This window comes from Kogia breviceps, chromosome 3 (genome assembly GCF_026419965.1).
Source record: "Kogia breviceps isolate mKogBre1 chromosome 3, mKogBre1 haplotype 1, whole genome shotgun sequence".
Classification (NCBI taxonomy): domain Eukaryota; kingdom Metazoa; phylum Chordata; class Mammalia; order Artiodactyla; family Physeteridae; genus Kogia; species Kogia breviceps.
This window is the reverse complement of record NC_081312.1, coordinates 88,056,285-88,079,380: the sequence shown is the minus strand read 5'-3', so window position 1 is coordinate 88,079,380 and position 23,096 is coordinate 88,056,285. Positions and strand designations below refer to the sequence as shown.

General features: G+C 37.4%; 1 protein-coding gene across 2 annotated transcripts in view; it reads right to left on the bottom strand.

Moving 5' to 3' along the window:
• CTDSPL2 (CTD small phosphatase like 2) overlaps positions 1 to 21,373 on the bottom strand; it is a 73,516-nt gene extending 52,143 nt beyond the window's left edge. For both annotated transcript variants that reach the window (XM_059059394.2, XM_059059395.2), the window contains exons 1-2: positions 20,900 to 21,373; positions 2,297 to 2,506 (exon numbers count right to left, since the gene is read on the bottom strand). In XM_059059394.2, coding sequence (XP_058915377.1) covers positions 2,297 to 2,482 — 186 coding nt within the window. In that variant the 5' untranslated portion in view covers positions 2,483 to 2,506; positions 20,900 to 21,373. The remainder of the gene's footprint in view (positions 1 to 2,296; positions 2,507 to 20,899) is intronic.
• Between the last annotated feature and the right edge of the window lie 1,723 nt (positions 21,374 to 23,096).

The window sequence follows — 23,096 nt, the reverse complement described above, 5'->3', positions numbered from 1 at the left end:
AGACAGAGGATGATGATACATGCAAAAAATACTAGGGAAAAAAAATTTCCTAGAAGAATAAGCTTCAAGCTTTGAGCTGATGATAGAATATAAATAAATGACAAAATTAGCAGCATAGAAAGACTCAATTCTTATTTACTTTCATCAAGAAAATTTTCAATCCTTACACAAGACAGGTGATGCTATAAAGATATTATCTAGCTACTCTGAGACAGAATGGTACAGGAAAAAGAGCACAGATATCAGAGTCAAATTGTACCTGGGTTAAATCCCAGCATTGTCACTTATTGGAAAGGCAGTAGTGTATATTGTTAAATAATTGACAACAATTACTATAGAAAAACCCTGAGTGTTTTAATTGACATGGGCAAAAATTTGCTGACCAACAAAGAAGATCTAAAACTACTAAAGGAGAAGAAAGAAAGCATGACATATGATATAATATAATATAATGTCACATTAGTAGAAGAAAGTCCAAATCAACGGAAATAAATATGAACAGAAGTCAGAAGACATAGGAAAAACCTATGTTCGCTTCTGTTTGTTACCTTTCATGAACAACAGAAAAGGGTGACCAAGATGGTGATCTATATCATATATGTCATATAATGAAAACTAGAAATATTTAGCCAGGACAGTGACTGAGGGTTTGTACTTGCACGTGAAGAAAAAGAACCTATGAAAAAGTAAAAGGCAGGTATATTTTCTTCAAGATGAGGAAGAACTTTACATTTAGAAGTGTTCAGAGAATGAACTGACATACAGTGATGCTCTCAATAGGGGCTAATGATAACCCATATGCAATTTAAAGATTCAGGAATTCATGTTTCTGGAAGGAATTTTATCGTTGTTATACAATAATACTAGAATACTTCTAGGCTCATGTAAATTAACTCAACAAAACTTAAAAATTACATTTAAAATTAACAAAAGAAATTTTACTTATATTAGAAAAACAAAACAAAATAAAACCACCAAAACAAAAAGGAAAATTCTAACACAGAATACTTCTAAATCTTGGCCAATGGTTCACAGTAACTAGGCTTTGTTAGTTCTATGATGACAAAAATCTATCACTATGAATAAACCGTCACATTGATTTATTTTTCTACTTATCAAAGTGACAAACTTATATTATAATAAGAAATTTATCATATATATAATAATCCCAAGAAAGAACATAAGAGTAGGCAACAGTGATAACAAAATCTACGTACAATGAATTATAATAACATTATCATTAATGCATTAAAATTTCTCAAAATGCTTTTCCACCTCTTTGCCATCTAATCTGAAAACAACTCTGAGGCAGACAAAGCAGTTAGTATTAGTCCCATTTTACTGTCTTCCTGAGGCTAAGAGGGGCAAATGACTTTCCTCAGATCATTCAAGTTGGTCCCCAGTAGGAAGTATGAATCTGGAGCATATGACTCCTGGTCAGTGTCCATTCTTTCTTTCTTTTTTTTTGGCTGCGCCACATGGCTTGCGGGATCTTAGTACCCCGACCAGGGATTGAACCCAGGCCCATGGCAGTGAAAGTGCCAAGTCCTAACCACTGGACCACCAGGGAATTCCCTATTCTTTCTTAAATAACTTTTGTTTTCTCTTCAATGAATAATACATTTTCATTGTACAAATGTTAGAATTCAGATAGATAAATTATCTCCCTAATTAGACAATGTATTAATATTAACAAGAAACTTTAACTTATCTTTGAAATGAAAAAAAATGGAAGTAAAAGAAATAATTCAAGTAAATGAATAAGAAAAAATTTCTTTTACTTCCCATAATTCTAAGTTGAGAAAACAGAAGGCTAAGTGGATCAGTTAGGTAGAATAAATCATGTTTTCTTGACGGACCATTAAATATTTTACATGTCAATACTCTTAACACTAAATGTAGACACATTCCCTTAAATAGGGCTCTAGCAATATTAGATTTCTCATCTTTACATGCTTAAAGAAAACAACCTGGACTTCCCTGGTGGCACAGCGGTTAAGAATCCACCTGCCAATGCAGGGGACATGGGTTCGATCCCTGGTCCGGGAAGATCCCACATGCTGCGGAGCCACTAAGCCCATGCACCACAACTCCTGAGCCTGTGCACCTAGAGCCCACATGCTCTGCAACAAGAGAAGCCACTGCAATGAGAAGCCTGCACACCAAAACAACGACCCAACACAGCCAAAAGTAAAAAACAAAATAAATTTATTAAAAAAAAAAAAAAAAAAAAAGAAAAAAAGAAAACAACCTAAACTTCATTTTTAATGATATAATTAAAAGGTAAAACCATTACTTTGGGTGTGCTTCCTTTAATGAATTTTTTAATTGAAGACAACAAGCCGGTTTCATTCTTCGGTGGTTTTTCTCCTCCTGAAGGCAGGCTATCATCAACCTCTGAATATTTCCTCTTTGCTCTGGCAGTGCGTTGTGTTTGGATTTGATTTGATTGCTGAGAAGCTTTCCGTGTTCTCAGCCTCATCTTTTATGGGTGCCACATGTAAAACTATAAGAGAAAAATAATACAGGTTATTAAAATTAAACCTAGCATACTCATATGTGCCCAGCTTATATAATAAAAGTATCTTGATTAAAAAGAAGTCCAGGTCTATAAGGGATTGAAATAAGAAGTTGACATTTTATTTATTTATTTATTTTGGCCATACCACACATGACTTGCGGGATCTTAGTTCCCTGACCAGGGGTTGAACCCGGGCCCCCAGCAGTGAGAGCACGGAGTCCTAACCATTGGGCCACCAGGGAATTTCCAAGAAACTAACCTTTTAATTGAAACGCGTAGTGCTTTGAATTTTATTACATTCTCCCAAATAACCTTCCCACAACTTCTGAAATATTATATCCTATGATCTAATAGAGCGTGCATGTTCCTTCCAGAGCACTATGCTGCCTCCACCCATGCTGACATTATCATTCATTTAATCACTCATTCATTCATTTAACAAGTATTTATTGGCACTTACATTCTAGGCACTGGCTAGGTAGATGCCTAGTAAAACAAGATAAAGAAGGTTTTTTACCCTCTGGAGCTTACAATGTAGTGGAAAAAACCCTTAGTCAATGAATGAATTGATTCCATGAGCACAATTCTAAATATCAACAAGTATACAAGTATCAATATAACAAGAATGACTGGATCATTTTGTGGTATTTGATGTTACCATATGTAATGATCTTTTTTTTAAGTGTTCAATTCAGTGACATTTATTACATTTGCGGTGTTGTCCAACCATCACCATTATCTATTTTCAGAACATTTTCAATCACCGCCAGAGGAGACCCCATACCTATTGGCAGCCACTCCCCATTTCCCCCTGCCCTTAGCCCTAAGCAACCACTAATCTCTTTTCTGTCTCTATGGATTTCCCTATTCTGGACACTTCATGTAAGTGGAATCACACAATATATGGTCCTGTATAACTGTTTCTTTCACTTAGGATAATGTTTTCAAAGTTCATCCATGTTGTAGCATGTATCAGTACATTATTCCCATCTACAGCTGAGTAATGTTCCATTGAATGGGTAAGACTACATTTTGTTTATCCATTCATCTACTGATGGACATCTGTGTTGTTTCTACCTTTTGGTTAAGTGTGAATAGTGCTGGAATGAACATTCATGTACAAGTTTCTTTTTGACCACCGTTTTGAGTTCTACTGGGTATGTAACCAGGAGTGGAATTGCTGGTTCATGTGATGATTTTATGTTTAACATACTGAGGAACTGCTGTTTTCCACAGCAGCGGCACCATTTTATATTCCCACCAGCAATGTACAAGGTTTTCACTTTTTCCATATCCTCACCAACACTTGTTACTTGTTTATTTTTTTATTATCGCCATTTTAGTGGGGGTGAAGTGGTATCTCACTGTGGCTTTGATTTGCATTTCCTAATGGCTAATGATGTTGAGCATCTTTTCCTGTGCCTGTTGGCCATTTGTTTGTAATGATCCTTTAAATACCAAATTTACATCAGAAAGAAAATATGAGGCCATCGATTTGAACTCTCTCATTTCACTGATGAGAAAATTAATGGCTGGCAAAAATTGTCCCAAGACTTAGAAGTAGTTGAGAACATTCCCTGAATTATAATCTGTGAAACAGAATACAAAAACTACTACACTAATAATTAAGAGATGTTAATTAGGTCTAATCCTACTTCAATCACAGCTAAGCTATAGCCACTTAACTATTTTTTCACCTGTATAATGAATACATTCTTCATCTTACCATCTTGACGTTCAAAATGAAAAAGGAATTAGAAAAGCTATAAAGTGCAGAGAAGAGTAAAACTACTCACAACAGTGAATGCATTAGCAAAAAAGTCTAACCAGTTAAGCACTCTAAACTCCTAAAGGTGAAGAAATTCTTGGCAAAGAGTAGGGTCTTCACAGACAAATTAGGAAGCTTAAGAAGTCGTGTCTTGGGCTTCCCTGGTGGCGCAGTGGTTAAGAATCTGCCTGCCAATGCAGCGGACACGGGTTTGAGCCCTGGTCCGGGAAGATCTCACCTGCCATGGAGCAACTAAGCCCGGCACCACAACTACTGAGCCTGTGCTCTATAGACTGCGCACCTAGAGTCCGTGCTCTGCAACAAGAGAAGCCACTGCGAGAAGCCTGAGCACCTCAACAAAGAGTAGCCCTTGCTCAGCACAACTAGAGAAAGCCCGTGTGCAGCAATGAAGACCTAACAGAGCCCAAAACAAACAAACAAAAACCAAAAAGTCGTGTCTTTGGTAATGCAACACAACAGTCACAGAAAAAAAGTCAGGACCTCTCCCTTTTTTAACATATAGAAACTACACACACACACACACACACACACAATCTACTCCAACAAAAAAGTCCCAACCTCAAAGGCTTCACCAGAGGAGTCCTAAAATCTCTTTCCAAACAACCATTTGTTTTTCATCACCAAATAGTGCTCAGTTTTAAGTTGTCATCCCCAAATAAAACAAATACTGCCTTTTCTCCTAAAGAGTCAATGTTAACTTCTAAAGGGATTTACTCAAGGCATGTATTATTTACATAATAACTCTGTTTACAGTGTATAAATTTTGTCTTAATTCCTTTGTTCTTCAGCACAGCACTCTTTAGAAAAGGAAAATTCCCATAAAGCAAATGCATGGGGGAATTTTTCAAAAAGAAAGTTATTTGTATTCAATTTCTGTAAAAATCTGTAAAAATTTTAAAAAAATATTTTCAAAAATACCTATGGGTGAACCTATCTTAAACCCAGAATCTTTAATGCAAATTTAAAAATTTTATGAAGTAATATCTTCATATAAAGTAGGTCTTAAAAGACTAAACACATATAGCTAGTTCAGTCCAAGGGGTTCAGCTCATTAAAATTTAAATATTTATTTGTCACCTACTACCAGTATGGTAATAAAAGGATAAAAATGATAACTCTTCCCATGAGAATCAAAAAGTTTAACAGGTTAAGTATAGATACACATCATAGTGTATACATAAAATGCTAGATCACTCTTCATGGAGAGTGAAGAAGATTTTAGGAAAGCTTAGGAGAAAAGTCCTTTGAACTTAAAAATAACCAGTCACTGGAAAGAAAGACAAGAGCATTTAAAGAAGGAGGCTGAAATGTAGAGGGTTTTAGTTCATTCCAATAATGAGTTGTAAAAGGTATACTTAATAGTTCTAAAAGGGAGCAGTCAAGCCCTCATGAACTTTCGAAACTGACCATCAAGACTAAAACCTTACAAAGTATGTTCTTTGACCACAATTATAAATCAAAAACAAACGAAATCTTAAATAATACCACATACTTGAAATTTTTAAAATTTATAAACAAATCATGAGTCAAAAAAGAATTCAGAAGGGAAATACAAAATATTTTGAAATGAAAATTAACAAAAAAAGAACACATCAAAATTTCTGGGATATAATAAGCAGCACTTAGAGGGAAATTATAAACATACACGTACCTAACAACAGAGTCCCCAAATATATAAAGGTAAAATTGTCAATCTAAGTGAAAAACAGGCAATTCAACAAGAGTTGTAGGCTTTAATACTCCACTTTCAAAACTGGATAGAATAACTAGACAAAAGATCAATAAGGAAACAGAAGACCTGAACAATTCTCGAGACCTAAGAGTCATATACATAGAACACTCCATCCAACAACAGAATACACATTCTTCTCAACTTACAAATGGAATATTCTCCATGAAAGACTACATGTTAAGACACAAAACAAGTCTCACCTTTAAAAGAACTGAAATCGGGCCTCCCTGGTGGCACAGTGGTTAAGAATCTGCCTGCCAATGCAGGGGACATGGGTTCAAGCTCTGGTCCGGGAAGATCCCACATGCTGCAGAGCAACTAAGCCCATGTGCCACAACTACTGAGCCTGCACTCTAAAGCCCGCATGCTACAACTACTGAAGACCGCATGCCTGGAGCCCATGCTCTGCAACGAGAAGCCACCACGATGAGAAGCCCGCACACCACAACGAAGAGTAGCCCCCAGTCGCTGCAACTAGGGAAAGCCTGCACACAGCAGTGAAGACCCAACACAGCCAAAAATAAAATGAATAAAATAAATAAATTTATAAAATAAATAAATAAAATAACTGAAATCATACAAGTATATGATTTCCAACCACATTGGAATTAAATTAGAAATCATAAGGAAGGAAAGTTGAGAAATTAACAAATGTGCAAAAATTAAACAAACTCCTAAATAACCACTGTGTCAAAGAAGTAATCACAAGGGGAATTAGAAAATACTTCACAATGAATGAAAACAAAAACACAACACACCCAAACTCATAGCATGCCCCTAAAAGCAGTGCTCAGAGGACAACTTATAGCTGTGAATGCTAATATTTTTTAAAAGACCTCAAATCAATAAAAAATGCCTTCTAGCTTAAAAAACTAGAAAGAGCAAAGCAAACTAAATCTAAAGCAAGCAGAAGAAAGAAAACAATAAAGAAATAGAACAAAAATAAATCAAACAGATAATTTTTTAAAAAACAATAAAGGCTAAAGTTGGTTCTTTGAACAGAGCAACAAAATTGACAAATCTTTAGAACTAGACAAGAAAAAAAGAGAAGACTCAACCTAAAATCATCAATGAAAGAAGTGACATTAATACCAACTTCACAGAAATAAAATGGATTATTAGAAAATACTATGAAAAACTGTACACCAACAAATTAGATTACCTACATGCAATGGACACATTTTTAAGAAGACACAACTAAAATGACTCAAGAAAAAACAGAAAAAGACTCATAACAAGTAGAGATTTAATTAATAATAAAAAATACTTGCCACAAAGAAAAGTCCAGGACCAGGTGGCTTCACTGGTAAATTTTACATAACGTTTAAAGAAGAAGTAACACCAACCTTTCTCAAATTCTTCCAAAAAACTGAGGAACACCTCCCAACTCAATCTATGAGGCCAGCATTACCCTGATACCAAAGTCAAACAAAGACACTACAAGAAAACTATACATCAATATCCCTTAGGAACATAGACAGAAATATCCTCAACGAAATACTAGCAAACCAAATCCAGCAGCTTAATAGAAGGATTATACACCATGACCAAGTGGTATTTCTCTCAGGAATACAAGGGTGGTTTAATATGAAAACTAATCAATCTAATATACCATATTAAAAGAATAAAGGAAAAACTCCACATAATCATCTCAGTTGATACAGAAAAAGTATCTGACCAAACCCAACATCCTTTTACAATAAAAATACTCAACAAAACAGGAGTAGAAAGGAATTCTTACCCAATAAAAGGCATCTACAAAAGCCCCAGAGCTAACATCATACTTCATAGTGAAAAGCTAAATGCCTTCCTCCTACGATCAAAATAAGACAAGGATGTCTACTCTCACTACTTCTATTCAACATTTTACTGGAGGTTCTAGTCAATTAAGCAAGAAAAAGAAATAAAAGAAACCCATGTCAGAAAAGAAAAATAAAACTATCTCCTTGTAGATGACATGCTCTTATACAAAGAATAACTATAAAAGCAATAACCATAAAAGGAAAAACTGAATAAACTTGGCTTCATAAAAATTAAAAATTTTCTGTTCACCAAAAGACACCAGTAAAAAAAAATCAAAAGGCAAGCAACAAACTGACACAATATTCATAAAACATGTATCTTGTAAGGCACTTGTATGCAGAATACAAAGAAATCTTAAAACATAACGAAGACAAACCAATAGAAAAAAATGAGCAAAAGATTTGAGAAGATACTTCATAACAGCTAGATAACTTGCCACAAGCATATGAAATGATACTCGATATTATTTATCATTAGAAGTGTTAAGTTAGAAACATAATAGCATACTAATCCGCATCTACTTGAATCGCAAAAAGTATTGTAAAAAGACTGACAACAATAAATGGTAGCAAGGATGTGGAACAATGAGGACTCTCGTATTTTGCTGATGGGAATGTAATTTTGGTAAAAGTTGAGCAATTTCTAATAAACAACACATAGCCCTCTGATCCAATAATTTCACTTCAAGTTTTTAAACAAGAGAAATATAAACATGTCCACAAGGTACTTTTACCAAAATGTTCCTGGCAGCTTTATTTACAATAGCCCCAAACTAGGAACAATGAAAACGCTCAGCAACAGAAAGATGAATATTGTGGGTTTTGCTTTGTTTTTTACAGTGGAATAATAATCAGAAACAGAAAGCAACAATTACTAATATCATCAACAACAAGAAAGAATCTCACAGACACTGAGCAATGGCAGACACAAGAGTATGCATTTGGTGATGCCATTAAAAAGGCAGAGGCAGAAATAATCTAAGGAGAAAAAAAAATCAGAATAAAAGTTGCCTTGAGGAAAGGAAATGTCCTATATTGTGATACGGGTGTAGATTTGTCAAAACTTACAGCTAAGATCTATGTATTTCAAAGTATATAAAATTTACCTAAATAAACACCTGTAAAAAGTTCTTATGAGTAACAACCAACCAAGGTAGGAGTGGGTGGAGGTATAGATCAAAGAAGACAGACAAAATGTTAATAACTACTAAAACTGAGTGATGGTTATATAAGGAGATTCATGATACCATTGTTTACTTTGTGCATATGTTTGATATTTTCCATTAAAAAATAAGAACAACAAAAATCCTGACTATGAGAGATACTGACAGGGTTCAATACGAGGAAACTGCCGAATAAAGTCAAAACAGAGTAGGACAGGATCAAATGAGAAAAGCCAAGAGAATACTAGAAAAAGAGGGAAAGAGGAACATAAACTAAGCAATCCGAGAGAGCAGTCCTCCATATTTTCAAACACTGTAAGAAAATAACAGAAAGTTCCACTTAAGCCAAAACCTATCTTTAATCAAAGCTCCTTCTAAAAGTTTAGGAAAACAAATTTCACATTAAAAAGTAACAGAAATCAGACCAGAGCCCATATAGCTATCATAAGAAGAAGAAAAAAAAAGAGAAGCAGAATAAAATCCCTAATTTCCTACAAACAATAAAATTATAAAAAGTAACCCCATAAAAACAGATCACAACTATAAACCACTTTCAAGGAAAGGTTAAAACCACTAATATAAGAACAAATTTAACTGGAATTCAGGGGGGTGGGGATGAAGTGACAGAAGTCAGAAAAAAATTAAAAAGTAAAAAAAAAATTATTTCAAAAATGAAGGCTAAAGAAAAAAGAACAAAGAAGTAAATGAACACAACAGATAGAAAAAAGAATATTTCTAAACATTAAAAAAATGCAGATTCAAGAAAAACTGATCAAATATTGAAGACAGTCAAAGATCAGACCCTCAAAAGTATAACAAGAAAACTTTCCAGAAACAGAAGTTTGAAACCATGTATTGAAAGACACAGACATGAGAATAGCAACCCAGAAAGACAAATACCAAGACAGTCTAGTATGAGCTACTAGAACTTTAAATTACTGAATTTTAAGAAATGGGGAAAAAATTCTTTGGACATATAGGCAAGATAGACATATGCCAACTTTTTCTTATAGAATCAGAGATTAAATATTTTAGGCTTACAAACCATAGGGTGAAAGTTATATGAAATTCAAATATCAATGTCCAGGGTCGACAGCCATGCTCACTGGTTTCCATATTGTCCATGGCACTGCATAGCATAACCAGCCAAAGACAATATGTAAATGAATAGGCATAGTTGTGTACAAAAATGAAAAACAAAAAAAGTGTTTACAAGCACAGGCACTCAGCCCATGGGCAGTAGTTTGCAGACCCCTGATTTAGGCATGCACTAAGTGACTTTATAATGGACAGAATATGAGACTATTCTAAATTTTTCAATAGCAATGCTTTATGCCAGAAAAAAATGGAGTAACATATTTAAAATAAAATAATCAAGGAAAGAACATGTAAACTGGCCTTCCCTGGTGGCAGAGTGGTTAAGAATCTGCCTGCCAATGCAGGGGACACGGGTTCAAGCCCTGGTCCAGGAAGATCCCACATGCTGCAGAGCAACTAAGCCCATGCGCCGCGCCGCAACTACTGAGCCTGCACTCTCGAGCCTGTGGGCCACAACTACTGAGCCCACACGCCTAGAGCCCATGCTCCGCAACAAGAAGTCATCACAGTGAGAAACCTGCACATCATAATGAAGAGTAGCCCCCACTCACTGCAACTAGAGAAAGCCCACATGCAGCAACTAAGACCCAATGCAGCCCCACCCCCCACCCCCAAAAAGAACATGTAAACCAAGGATTTTATATCCAACAAAAATAACCTGTAAAGGGACTTACCTGGTGGCCACATGCCAATGAAGGGGACATGGGTTTGATACCTGGTCCGGGAAGATCTCACATGCTGTGGAGCAACTAAGCCCATGAGCCACAACTACCGAGCCTGAGCCTTAGAGCCCGCGAGCCACAACTACTGAGCCCATGTGCCACAAGTACTGAAGCCCATGCGCCTAGAGCTCACAACAAGAGAAGTCACCGCAACGAGAAGCCCGCGCACAGCCCCCCTCGCCACAACCAGAGAAAGGCTACGTGCAGCAATGAAGACCCAATGCAGCCAAAAATAAATAAATAAATAAATAAATAAATAAATAAATAAATTTATAACAACAACAACAAAAAAGATAACCGGATCAGCCCCATATTTTTAAAAATGTAAATGGCAGGAAAAGTCTCCAACATAGAGAATTACAGACCCAGATGACTTCACTGGAGAATCCTACCAAACATCTTAATAAAAAACAAAAAACAACAAACTCTTCCAGAAAACAGAAAGGAACACTTCCCAACTTATTTTATGAGGCCAGCATTACCCAACCAAAACCAAAAACAATACATATCAATTGGGCCAAGTACTGATCAGAAATTGCCTACATAATATCTGCAATAGTCTAATTTTATTACCTAAACATAAAATATAAAAGGAAGAGTTTTACACATACATATACAGCCTCATCTTGGTAACTCTACTATTTATGTTAGAAATTAACCATCCTCTAGGTTCTTTAGCGCTCCATTACTAGATAAATTCTTTTCAATTACCAGTAAAAATAGAATAATACAAGTAAAGATTGGGAAATGAGTACATCAGGGAAACAAATCTACTACTAATGAATGAAATGGATACAATTTAAGTAGATTACATCACAAAACAAACATAGCAATGGCTGCAACATTTTAAGCTTAAGAACTCATGACATTGGGGGGAGAGTATATAATGTAAAACATCTCCACTTTTTCAACATTTGAACCAGATCTCATCTCAGGAATAGAAAAAGCTGATTGTTCAGCAATCTAAAACCAAGCAATTAACTTTGCTTTCTACGTATCTGCAGCCCAGCTAAAAAGATTGGGGGTGGGGGCCTCTTCCAAATTGCAACATTAATTCTTCTAGCTTCTGTGTCATCTATAAATTTCAAACTCTCATCCAACAGCTTTCTCAACACTATCGCTCTGCACCTCAAATTCAACTTACCCAAGGCTGAATTCACCTTTCCTATCCCACCCCTATTCCCAAACCTGCTCTTCCTTTTGTATATTTTCTGCTGTATTCTTTTCTTTTTTTTGGGGGGGGGGGGCACACTATGCAGCATGTGGGATTTTAGTTCCCTGAGCAGGGATGGAACCCAAGCCTCCTGCATTGGAACTGTGGAGTATTAACCACTGGACCGCCAGGGTAGTCCCCCTACTATATAGATATATATATTTTTTTATAAAATGAGCTCAGCTTTTTTTTTTTTTGGCTGCATTGAGTCTTTGTTGCTGCGCACGGGCTTTCTCTAGCTGCGGCGTGCGGGGGGCTACTCTTCGTTGCAGTGCGCAGGCTTCTCATTGCGGGGTCTTCTCTTGTTGTGGAGCGCAGGCTCTAGGTCTGTGGGCTTCAGTAGTTGTGGCACGTAGGCTCAGTAGTTGAGGCTCGTGGGCTCTAGAGTGCAGGCTCAGCAGTTGTGGCACACGGGCTTAGTTGCTCTGCGGCATGTGGGATTTTCCCGGACCATGGCTCGAACCCATGTCCCCTGCATTGGCAGGCGGATTCTTAACTATGGTGCCACCAGGGAAGCCCCCCACCACCACTACATTCTTAATCACAAGTAATCTGCCTAATCAATCAAGCCAGAAACCATCCTAAACACCTAGTCATTCTTCCTCTCCCTTGTCCCCCTACAGTCAATCACCAAATCCTCATGATTCTACCTCTAAAATATTTCTCAGTCTGCCCCCTTTAAATCCATCCTCTGCACTCTACAAATCTGCCTGTTCCATCCCACGAACTCCCTTCAAAATAAAGACTAAACTCTAGCAATATATATAAAACCCTCCAAGATCTACCTCTCCAAGTCTTTTCACTGCTATTTGCTGCCTCACTCTTTGCACTCCAGTAATAATAATTTCTTGCCCACACTGTGCTGTATCATGCTTCTGCTTTTCTCTTTACCTCAAACATTCCTTCCTTTCAACTAATGCTTATCCTCATCATTTAAAGCTCAGCCCAAGTATCATGCACCCCAATAAGTAACCACCCCCACATGCCCATGCCTGTGTAAACTGGTGATTATCTCTCCTTAGCTCTTATCAAATTGTACTGAAATAATCTATTTATATATCTTTACTGCACTAAACTGTATGAGTGTTGAAGGCAGAGATCTTATCTGTAACTCCAACAACCCGGTACACATGAAAGCTCAACCTTTGTTGAACTGAACTATAATTTTTCTCATTTCCCTCAAGGAGTCAAGAAAATAGGGAAAAAAATATGTCACTGGAACACAAAATCCTCACTGCAGTAACCAATTCTTGCTCACAAAAAGAGCAAGAATAAAACTAAAAATATTCCTTCCTCATAAGATTTCCTTCCTTTTCACAAAATCCCTGACCCCAAGCAATATTTGATGCCAACAATTATGGCTGCAAATTGTCTTGTGTTAACTAGATTATAATAATGATACAAGCATAAACTCAGTTGATAATTCGTTGCTGAAGTCTTGAGTACACAAATTCCTAACAAAACAGCACATTGTATATGAAGGATTCTTAACAAATTATCTAGGACTAATCTAATGTGCATTCTTTCAAACAAATTTTTGCTGAATAAAAGAGAGAAAAGGGAAACAAAAATGGGCAAAAAAATATGAATAAGAAAATTGTAAAAAGATCACAAATCAAACTTTAAAGGCAACAAAGTCTGGGTTTCCCCATAAAATTTAGGTATATATAAGTTATAAATTGCCTGTATAAAGAAAATATGCATGCAAAGTTCTGGAGTAGGCTCCTGAGGGAGTTACTAGAGGAAGAGCCCCTGGACTGGGAGGTATCAGTCCTGAATCTATCACTAGTTAGCTGTAACACTGATTAGACACTAATTAAGTCATGCAATCATTCTAGCATTTCATTTCCTCAACAGCAAAAGAAGTTATTGGACATCAGATCTATGCATTTTACTACATGTAAATTTTACCTAAAAAAAAAAGCTGTCAAAACAGGAGATGAATCATTAATTAATCTGAGCTGTTTTCATCCTTCTATCACATACAACTTATCTAGAAGCACCATAATTAAGACCAACACGTACCACATGTTAAAAAGTCTTCAGATGGTTCATCATTAAGGAAACAAAGACTAGATGACCCTTTTAGTCTCCTCTAGCTCTAAATTTCTGAGTTTGTTAATTTATACTCTATTACAAATGGTATCACTACTCAATTTACACTCATGAAAGAAAAAGCTAAAAATCACTGCCTTAGTTGACGCCAAATGACAAAAGTATCAGTATCTGTTTTCACTATCTAATTTTCCAGTTGAATAATCTGAAATCAACAGGTTCAGATACTACAACTGTCCACTTTTACTCTCCTTCCTTCACTACCTTCCCAAGCCCTTCATTAAATGACTTTACAGAAAGAAGAGATTTCTTGGTCCCTCTCACTTATCACCTAATAAAAGTCAAAAGTCAACTAGGGCAGGAGGATTAAGTAGAGGAGGATTACATAAAGCATCAGCTCCAAGACAGGGAGATTCTTCTCCCTGAAGCCTGCCCAACAAAGTATGTGATAAAGTGGTCTTTTAGGTTATTATTAGGTGACACATAACTTTCTCTCCTTTTTTAAACTAGATAATGGAATTCTTCAAAAACTACTAAATATAAACATAATCAAAAATATTTGGAAGGGCTTCCCTGGCGGCACAGTGGTTGAGAATCCGCCTGCCAATGGAGGGGACACGGGTTCGAGCCCTGGTCCGGGAAGATCCCACATGCCACGGAGCAACTAAGCCCGTGCACCACAACTACTGAGCATGCGCTCTAGAGCCCGTGTGCCACAACTACTGAGCATGCGCTCTAGAGCCCGTGAGCCACAACTACTGAGCCCATGTGCCACAACTGCTGAAGCCTGCAAGCTCTAGGGCCCGTGCTCCACAACAAGAGAAGCCACTGCACGGCAACGAAGAGTAGCCCCCATTCACCGCAACTAGAGAAAGCCCGTGCAGCAACGAAGACCCAACGCAGCCAGAAACAATAAATAAATTTATATTTTAAAAAATTTGGAAAAAAACAGCTGCTGAGTTGGGTTGATAAAATTATGGCTCTTTTTCCTCTTAAGTTTTCTTCAATGAACAACAACCAAAAAAAAAGTTTTTTCTAAAACCATGATCAATTAATTTTCTCTGGGTTGTTAGATTATTGATGACTAAAATGCTTAATGAAAATATTAAGTGATTTTTTAAAGATGGAGGGCTTCCCTGGTGGCACAGTGGTTGAGAGTCCACCTGCCAATGCAGGGGAGGTTTGTGACCTGGTCTGGGAAGATCCCACATGCCGCTCGTCCATGAGCCATGGCCGCTGAGCCTGTGCGTCTGGAGCCTGTGCTCTGCAATGGGAGAGGCCACAACAGAGAGAGGCCCGCGTACCAGGGGAAAAAAAAAAAAAAGATGGCATTATTCAGTTTGTTGATCACTGAAAATACAGCCACTTACATACATGTTTTAAAATACTATTATCAGGACGCCAACTTAAAACTTCGCATGTACTCAGCTGAAATACCATTAGGGCAAAATCAATATTTGTTATGTACCGAATGAGACAGTATGCACTTCTGCTGAGGACAGACTTATGTTTCTCTCACCTAAGCTTTAAGGCAACAGTAATTTGGAGATTGTTCTAATTTTAACTAACTGCAGTAACTATAATTTACGCATCTTGTAAAAAGAAGCATTCTATTACACAGCATGAAAGAAATTCATACCAATAAAACTTTATAACAAAATGTGCTATTTTAGAAAAAATATAGCTATGAATTCATAAGAACTGAGTACTATAATATTCATTAGAAACCTATCAAAAGCACATGGAAGGGCTTCCCTGGTGGCACAGTGGTTAAGAATCCACCTGCCAATGCAGGATACACGGGTTCGAGCCCTGGTCCGGCAAGATCCCACACGCCAGGGAGCAACTCAGCCTGTGCATCATAGCTACTGAGCCTGTGCTCTAGAGCCCGCGAGCCACAACTACTGAAGCCCACGAGCCTAGAGCCCGCGCGCCGCAACAAGAGAAGCCACCGTGATGAGAAGCCCACGCACCACAGTGAAGAGTAGCCCCTGCTTGCCGCAACTAGAGAAAGCCCGCGCAATGAAACAAAGATCCAATGCAACCAAAAAGAAATAATAAATAAAATTTTAAAAATCATATTAAAAAGCTATTAATGAGATATTTTAAAAAAGCACATGGGAAACCTGTCACTCCAGTGTATTACTTTTCATCATATTACTATCGTTTCTATGGAATATATTCCAATATATGCAATTTTTAAAATTTACAGGAGTTACCTGTATACATTCAAGTTACAATGTACTTATTGGACACATTAAAGAAAATTTGAAGAATAAAAAAGTGAAGTTAATTTTGGCAGAATTTTCCTAAGAATGCCTTTTATTTAAGTAGTTCTCTCCAAAATTGGGCAAGGGGACAGATATAACTACTCCTTCAATAAAAGCTTCTATTTAAAGAAAATTAATTTTATATTCAACTTACTCTCAGGCCAGTAGAAATATGAAACTCTCAGAACACATTAATTTGATAATAAGAAAAGAATCAATGAGATATTGGCAAAAATGAAAAATAGTTCTTAATTAAAAATCTTTGAGTACCTGAAATAATTTCCTACTCTTCTTCTTAATACTACCTACCAAAGAAAAACTAATCATTATGATTGAGATAAACTGAAGACAAAAAGTTTTAAGAAGAGTTTTAAGAATTTTTATCTAAATTACTAGTCAAAGATGAGGTAAGATCATAATTCTCTAACAGAAGTGCCCTCTTGTTTGCTACTATTAAAAAAGTAAAATAAAATAAAGTAAATGGTATATTACCAATGAGGGAAAAATGCATGATTGTTTAAAATGTGTATTGTATTTGTCAAATAATTTTTTATCACTACATCAGAAAATTAAAGGATTTTACTGTATAATTATCTTATTTAACAAAATACACTAAAACAGGTACTTGTAAAGTCAGTGAGAAGTTAATCAATTTCAACTCAATAGAATAATCATATATATTTAGGGAATATCAGGAAGAAAGCAATTATTACTGAAACAAATAATCATAGTTGTTCTCAACTGAAAAGATACTTACTGGTTCTGTATATTTTTCTTTAACAAATAATATACTCTTCTTTTAATAAAATATATTTTGAATTCATACTTAAACATTACTTTAACTGGTCAACATGAGAAACTTAAAATATCATGTCATGATGCTAACAGATTCTTAATATCCCTTTCTTATTTATTTTTAGCAATGACTCTGCCTTTTTAGTTTCCAATTTCTCCATATAGAAGTATTTAGTCCAAAGAAAGAAAACATTCTTCCTAAACTATATATAAGCCACTATTACTAAGTATAATCCCAATTATTTCTGAAGTATTCAAGTGCCTTCTATTAGTACAATTTTCTGTTTCTTTAATCAAAGTAATAAACACACTTCCTTGTCCTAAAATTATTATAGCTAACTGCTATAACCTGACTGCTAGAACCTCAAGTCAAAGCACAGTTGATGATTCATGTTTAATCTAGATAAACTTCCTTTTCTATAATTTCTCTAAATGAATACAGGAGAGCCTATGATTACCATAAAACCTGGGGTCCCTAATATAGTTAACTGGCCTACTGTGACCTTATATTAAAGTTAAAAGACTCTTTATGTAAATAATTTACAACATTTTTTTTTCAATGGCATTTTAGTGTTTTCCTTCACTCTTTTCTCAAAATACCATACTAAAGGCGGACCTGCAGATGAGGTAAATAAACAGAAGGGCAGGCCAAAGCTATAAACCATGTTTGTCCTTAAGGTCCTACAATTCTTTCTGGGACCACACTTAGTCTCACTTCTCATTACTGTCAGTCAGATTCACAAGATTCCTTCCCAAAGGACCCCAAGAGGCCCAAGCTTCTCACTATAACTCTACTCCCACCATGCCTTTCTCCCTCAGACAATGTTCCTACATGCCACACCTCTCCTGATCACAGTCAATGCAAAGAAGCTTACTTCTGTGTTCCACTGCCTCTGAACCCTCACCTGTTTGTGGTATCAGCAAATTTATTTGATAAACTAATTTCTGCTAATATTGCCAATAAAAGGCAATAGTTTAACATTTTTCTTCCAGAGAATTTGTAATTTTAAACAAAACATTTTAGAAAGAATTCCATAACACAAAGGACAGACACAAATAAAGTCTGGCATTGGCAATTCTCAGATTATACCACACAGTCAACCACCTAGTCCACCTATTTGTAATGTAGATCCAATTATAATTTAATACAATTTAAATTAAAGTAGTCATAAGTAGTGAATACATGTCTGGCTGAGATATATGTCTCACGGCAAATGTAAAGTGGAAACTAAAAGTTGTATGGTTTTATCTTAAGTCCCATCTCTGTTGAAACTTCTCATCTTCAAAGTAGAGCAAATGACCCCTGTAGCCAATCCAGTTAAAATGGTCAGGTAACCCACCCAGAAGAATTACATAGAGAATATCATATATGAGGTCTTCCTAGCACATTCGGTATTTATGACTTAAAGTGTCTTTTCTACTTTATGCTTTCACAACAACTCGGTAAATTACAAATTTAGTTAGATATTGTTTATTCAGACAAACAACTTTTTCTTTATCGCATTAATCCAAAAATCTCCTATGAATGAGATAAATTTATACCATTTTAATTCAATCTGCAATTAATCCTATAGTTACAAGTCTAGAGTCTAGAACATCCTTTCTGAACAACACAGCCAAGGTTTTTTCAAAATCAGAATTGGATGGATTCTGCTACATAATAATCTTGTGAAGAATCCTCCTGACCAGAAATCTCAAACATCGGATCAGCTAGATGAATTTCAGAAAGATAAAACACCCCTAATTCTTAATTTCTTAACAGTGAGAAAAGAATAACCTTACTAGCTCAAATGAAATGTCCAAGAGACACTACGCAGAATATTATAAAACCTACCAATTCTATTTGGTTTTTCTATGCAATCCTATTTAGAACTTCTGTACAGCTACCAGTCCACAAAGGTTAAGGAGTATACCACTTAGAGCTTTCACAGCCTTTCAACGTGTACTGGGAAGAATATTAAAAGAATCAAATGAATGAAGAATTAAAACAATTTGGAAGAGTTCTTGAAGACAAAGTCTACAAACAGTGCTCACTCAGCTATCCGTAAAACAAATTTTATTTAAAACACTAATGCTTCATAATCTACCCAAAAATAAAAGATAAAACCTACACTAGACCAATAATTTATTTTACATCCTTTTAAGTCACATATTTGGCCCTATTTTTTAAACAAATTGACTCAGCAAGTATCCAGTATGCCCTGACCTCCACTTCCCACCCCCTGTTCTTTTGGTTTTGAAGAGAAGTATGAAGTTCAACTCAATCCTAAAAGACTGCTTCACCTAAGAGCTACATTTTGCCTTGACTTTCTTTATGACCTTGGGGGGGAATCTACTAAATGACAATTGTAATAATGTTTGTGTGTTCCTGTTTATTAATGAAATTTAATCCTAATATGCAAACAATAATGAAGTCTTTTAAACTGAACCTAGAGAGCTGAAAGCCTTTGAGTTACAAACATCAAATGACGTGTAATGTGAACCACATTTTCAAAACTTAATTTGACTAGTTTTAAAAAAAAAACAACTACAAAGGCCCCAAGTTCAACAAGACTGAAAAACAAATTCTGAAAAACACCAACAGTCTCCCTATTACTTCTCTTTATGGACAACTGGTCTGCAATGTGGAAAAGAACAAGAAGGAGGAATAAAAGTAGCTTTAACTAGCCATTTCCTTGCTTTTATAAGGATAACAGCTGGACAACAAACGAAAACTTAAAACTTGGCAAAGAATGGGGAGACAGTATATAAAGAAATCTACAACCTGAAAATTACGAAGATAAATCTATCTTTTAAGTCACTAATTGTACACCTATGTTAGACAGTAATCTTGGTATTGTCTTATTAGTCTTATTAGCACTGGAAAGGTAAATCCCTGCCTTGGAGGAACATCTACTAAGTACATTTCATTTCAGGATCTTGGTGCAGTTTACGAGCGGTATCTCTGAAGGTTTCCCTAAGGTACTCTAAAGTGCTGAACATCCTTCACACCTCCAGCCACCACTAAACTGATAAGTAAATAAAGACGATTTACTTATACAATTATTTACCATGGAATTCTAGTCAAGAATACAAAAATAAGCATCTGTATAGGCATTTGATACCCAAAGAAAGTGTAGAATACAAAGTACAGTTAAGATTCACCCTTAATTGACCACTACAGAAACCAGAGGCCTTTCACACAGGCTGTTCTTTACCACCACTCTTAATTGGAAAAAGTTAACAATGTCAACTCAACATTTTAACAGTAGACAAACAGAACCGTGAAATCTCTTCTTCCAGATCCTCAAAAGGTATTTATAAAAACTGAGATAGCACAACGCCCTCCCCCCGCAAAAGCACCCTACTAGAATGAAACACCTAAAACGTCAGACGGGTCAAGGTTAGAAAAGCTGATCTAACCCAGTTACCGGGAGGGACCACAGGTTTTGGGGCTACGGACGTGAGATCGGGATGGGGGTGGGTAGCAAAGTGAAATCTAACCTCACAAATCACAACACAGGCCGCAGCCTGAGAGCCGAAGCTGGCGGGAAGTGAGCTCCCTTTCTGTTCCCAGGGGAAAGTCCAGAGAAGAGCGGCTCCACACAGCGGACGTACGAGGCGCCAACAGTGCATGCCTACCAAGGCGCCGCAGCCGCTGGAGAACCCGGTTAAGAAGGGGAGGAGATCCCGGCAGACGGCCCTGGAAGAGGAGGACTAAGACTGGGAGCAGCGGCAGCGTCTGGACGAGTGGGATTACCTAACTGTGACGACAGAGAAGTGTCCTCAGGCTCCGGCGATGGTCCCGACTGCGCAACGCGTGGTGTCTTTCCCGCTTAGCCCGCAGCAGCAACAGAACCAGCTCCTTCAGCCAGTCGCCATTTCCCGCCTACCGACCTGCTGCACCGCACGGACGGGGACCCGGATGGAAAGCGGCCTCTCCGCGCAGGCGCTTTGACTTTCTCCTCCCCCTCCCGTCACAATTCCGCGAGGTGGGAGGGGAGGAATGCGGGCAGCCCCAGCGGCCAAAAAAAAAAAAAAAGAAGCCACCTCCCCCCCGCAAAAAAAAACGCCAAAAACACAACTTTACTTCCGTGAAAAGCGTTAGAGTTCCTGCCACCGGAAGAAACTCAGGATCTCGAATTCCTGACAAAAGCAGAACGCAGGGCCCTGAGACAGGATGGGGTAACAAGGACAAAATCTATCAGGCTGTGCCAGTGCCTGGGGGATATTTGTACTTTAGGGGCCTCCGTAGCTGTGTGTAGTGGTCGCAAGGGGAGTAGGGAGTAAAGCGTTGGGAGTGGAGAGGCGGGGATCCGAAGGACGGTTTTTCCTCCCTCTGCTAACGGAACTGTTTGGGCAGAGCTGGGAGGGGGAGCGCGCCCTCGCCCCGGAGGCGGGGCTTAGGAACGCCTCGCGCAACCTGGTGGCTAGGGTTTAGTAACCCGGGCTCGCCAGGTGGGTGGAGCCGAGTGGGACCGGGTGGTACTAACGGCTTGGCGCGGAGGAGGAGGTAGTGTGTAGTAGACAGTGCTGCCAGAGGCCAGGTTAAGACGAATCTTTCGTCTTTCCTGGGATCCTGGTGGCCCCTGAGGATCCTCTTTCCACTTCGCTACCTAGAGGGCGTAGCAGTTGCTCGTGGGTCATAGAGACCCACGCCACGCGGGTCGGCGGTGGTTCTGCTAAGTCAGATCATTCAGATAAATGGGTTCCTACCTGCAGGCCTGGTCGAAGGGCTGCCAACCTCACGAGGTGAAAATGTATCAATCCGGAGCCTCCAGTCCTAGCTGAATGGCAGAAAACCAAGCTTAGTGATTGGAAGAGCATTATCTGTCTACTAAAACTCCGGACCACTCTCGTTATTCAATCAAGAAATATTTATTGTAAAACCATAATGTGTTAGAACCATACTACATGCAAGGGATATAACGGAACAAGGCAGGCACAGACACTGCCTTCCCAGAGTTCACAGTTTATTGAAGAAGACAGACAAGTAAAAAGGATTTAAATACCGTGTGATAAAATGACTACAAGAAGAAGTTCTTGACAGGCCTTTGTAAGAGCACAGGAGGTCTGGAAAGGCTTTCATGAGATGACATCTAAGTGAGACAGAAAGAGTTGATGTTACAAAGGAACAGTGTCTAGGTAAAGGAAACAAGAGATGGAAAAGTCCAAATATAAGATTGTGTTGAGCATTTGGGGAAGTTGTACTGTGCACCGGGGATGGAGAAGTTGAGGGGAAGACAGTGGAGAGAGATGAGGCTGAGAGGTAGGCAGAGAACCTTGTCAATCTGGTTGTTGCTGTTTCAAAGTGTGGAGCAAGGTGGGTTGTCTTCTGAAAGCCTTATATTCTACAGATCCTGTCAGAGCTCAGAATTCATTTGGATCCTAAATCTTCCTGCTACAAGAATGCTCTGAATGTGACATTTATTGAGAGCCCGTGGTATACAGCGTGCAGAACTGGCAACAGTCCACAAAATAATAAAACTAATTGAAAATTAATTTTCAATTAGTAAAACTAATTGAAAATCAACAGATAATTACTAATTATCGAGTGTGTAATATGGAAAGCAATTACCCCAATTGATTACTAAAATAATTATTAAATCAGGTTAAAATTGGAAATATTTCTGTTGAAAAAATTCAAGTAGTAATTGTTTCAAACCTTCATTCCTAAAACTTAAGTAAAATATGCTATTTACAAAGCGCTTTTATATGCATTTTGATTCTTCCAACAACTCTGAGAGATAGCTAGGTGATATTAGTCCCCCCATTCTTTAGTTGAAGACACTGAAAATTTTTTTAAAGGGGGGAAGAAAAAGGGAAAAACAGATACCTTATCCAATGACAAGTGCAGTCAACTAGTAAGAAATACAATCAGGATTCAAGTCCTCCTGCTCATACATCACATCCTACTGTGTCCTATGACAGTGTTACTATTGTTAGATGTTAAGATT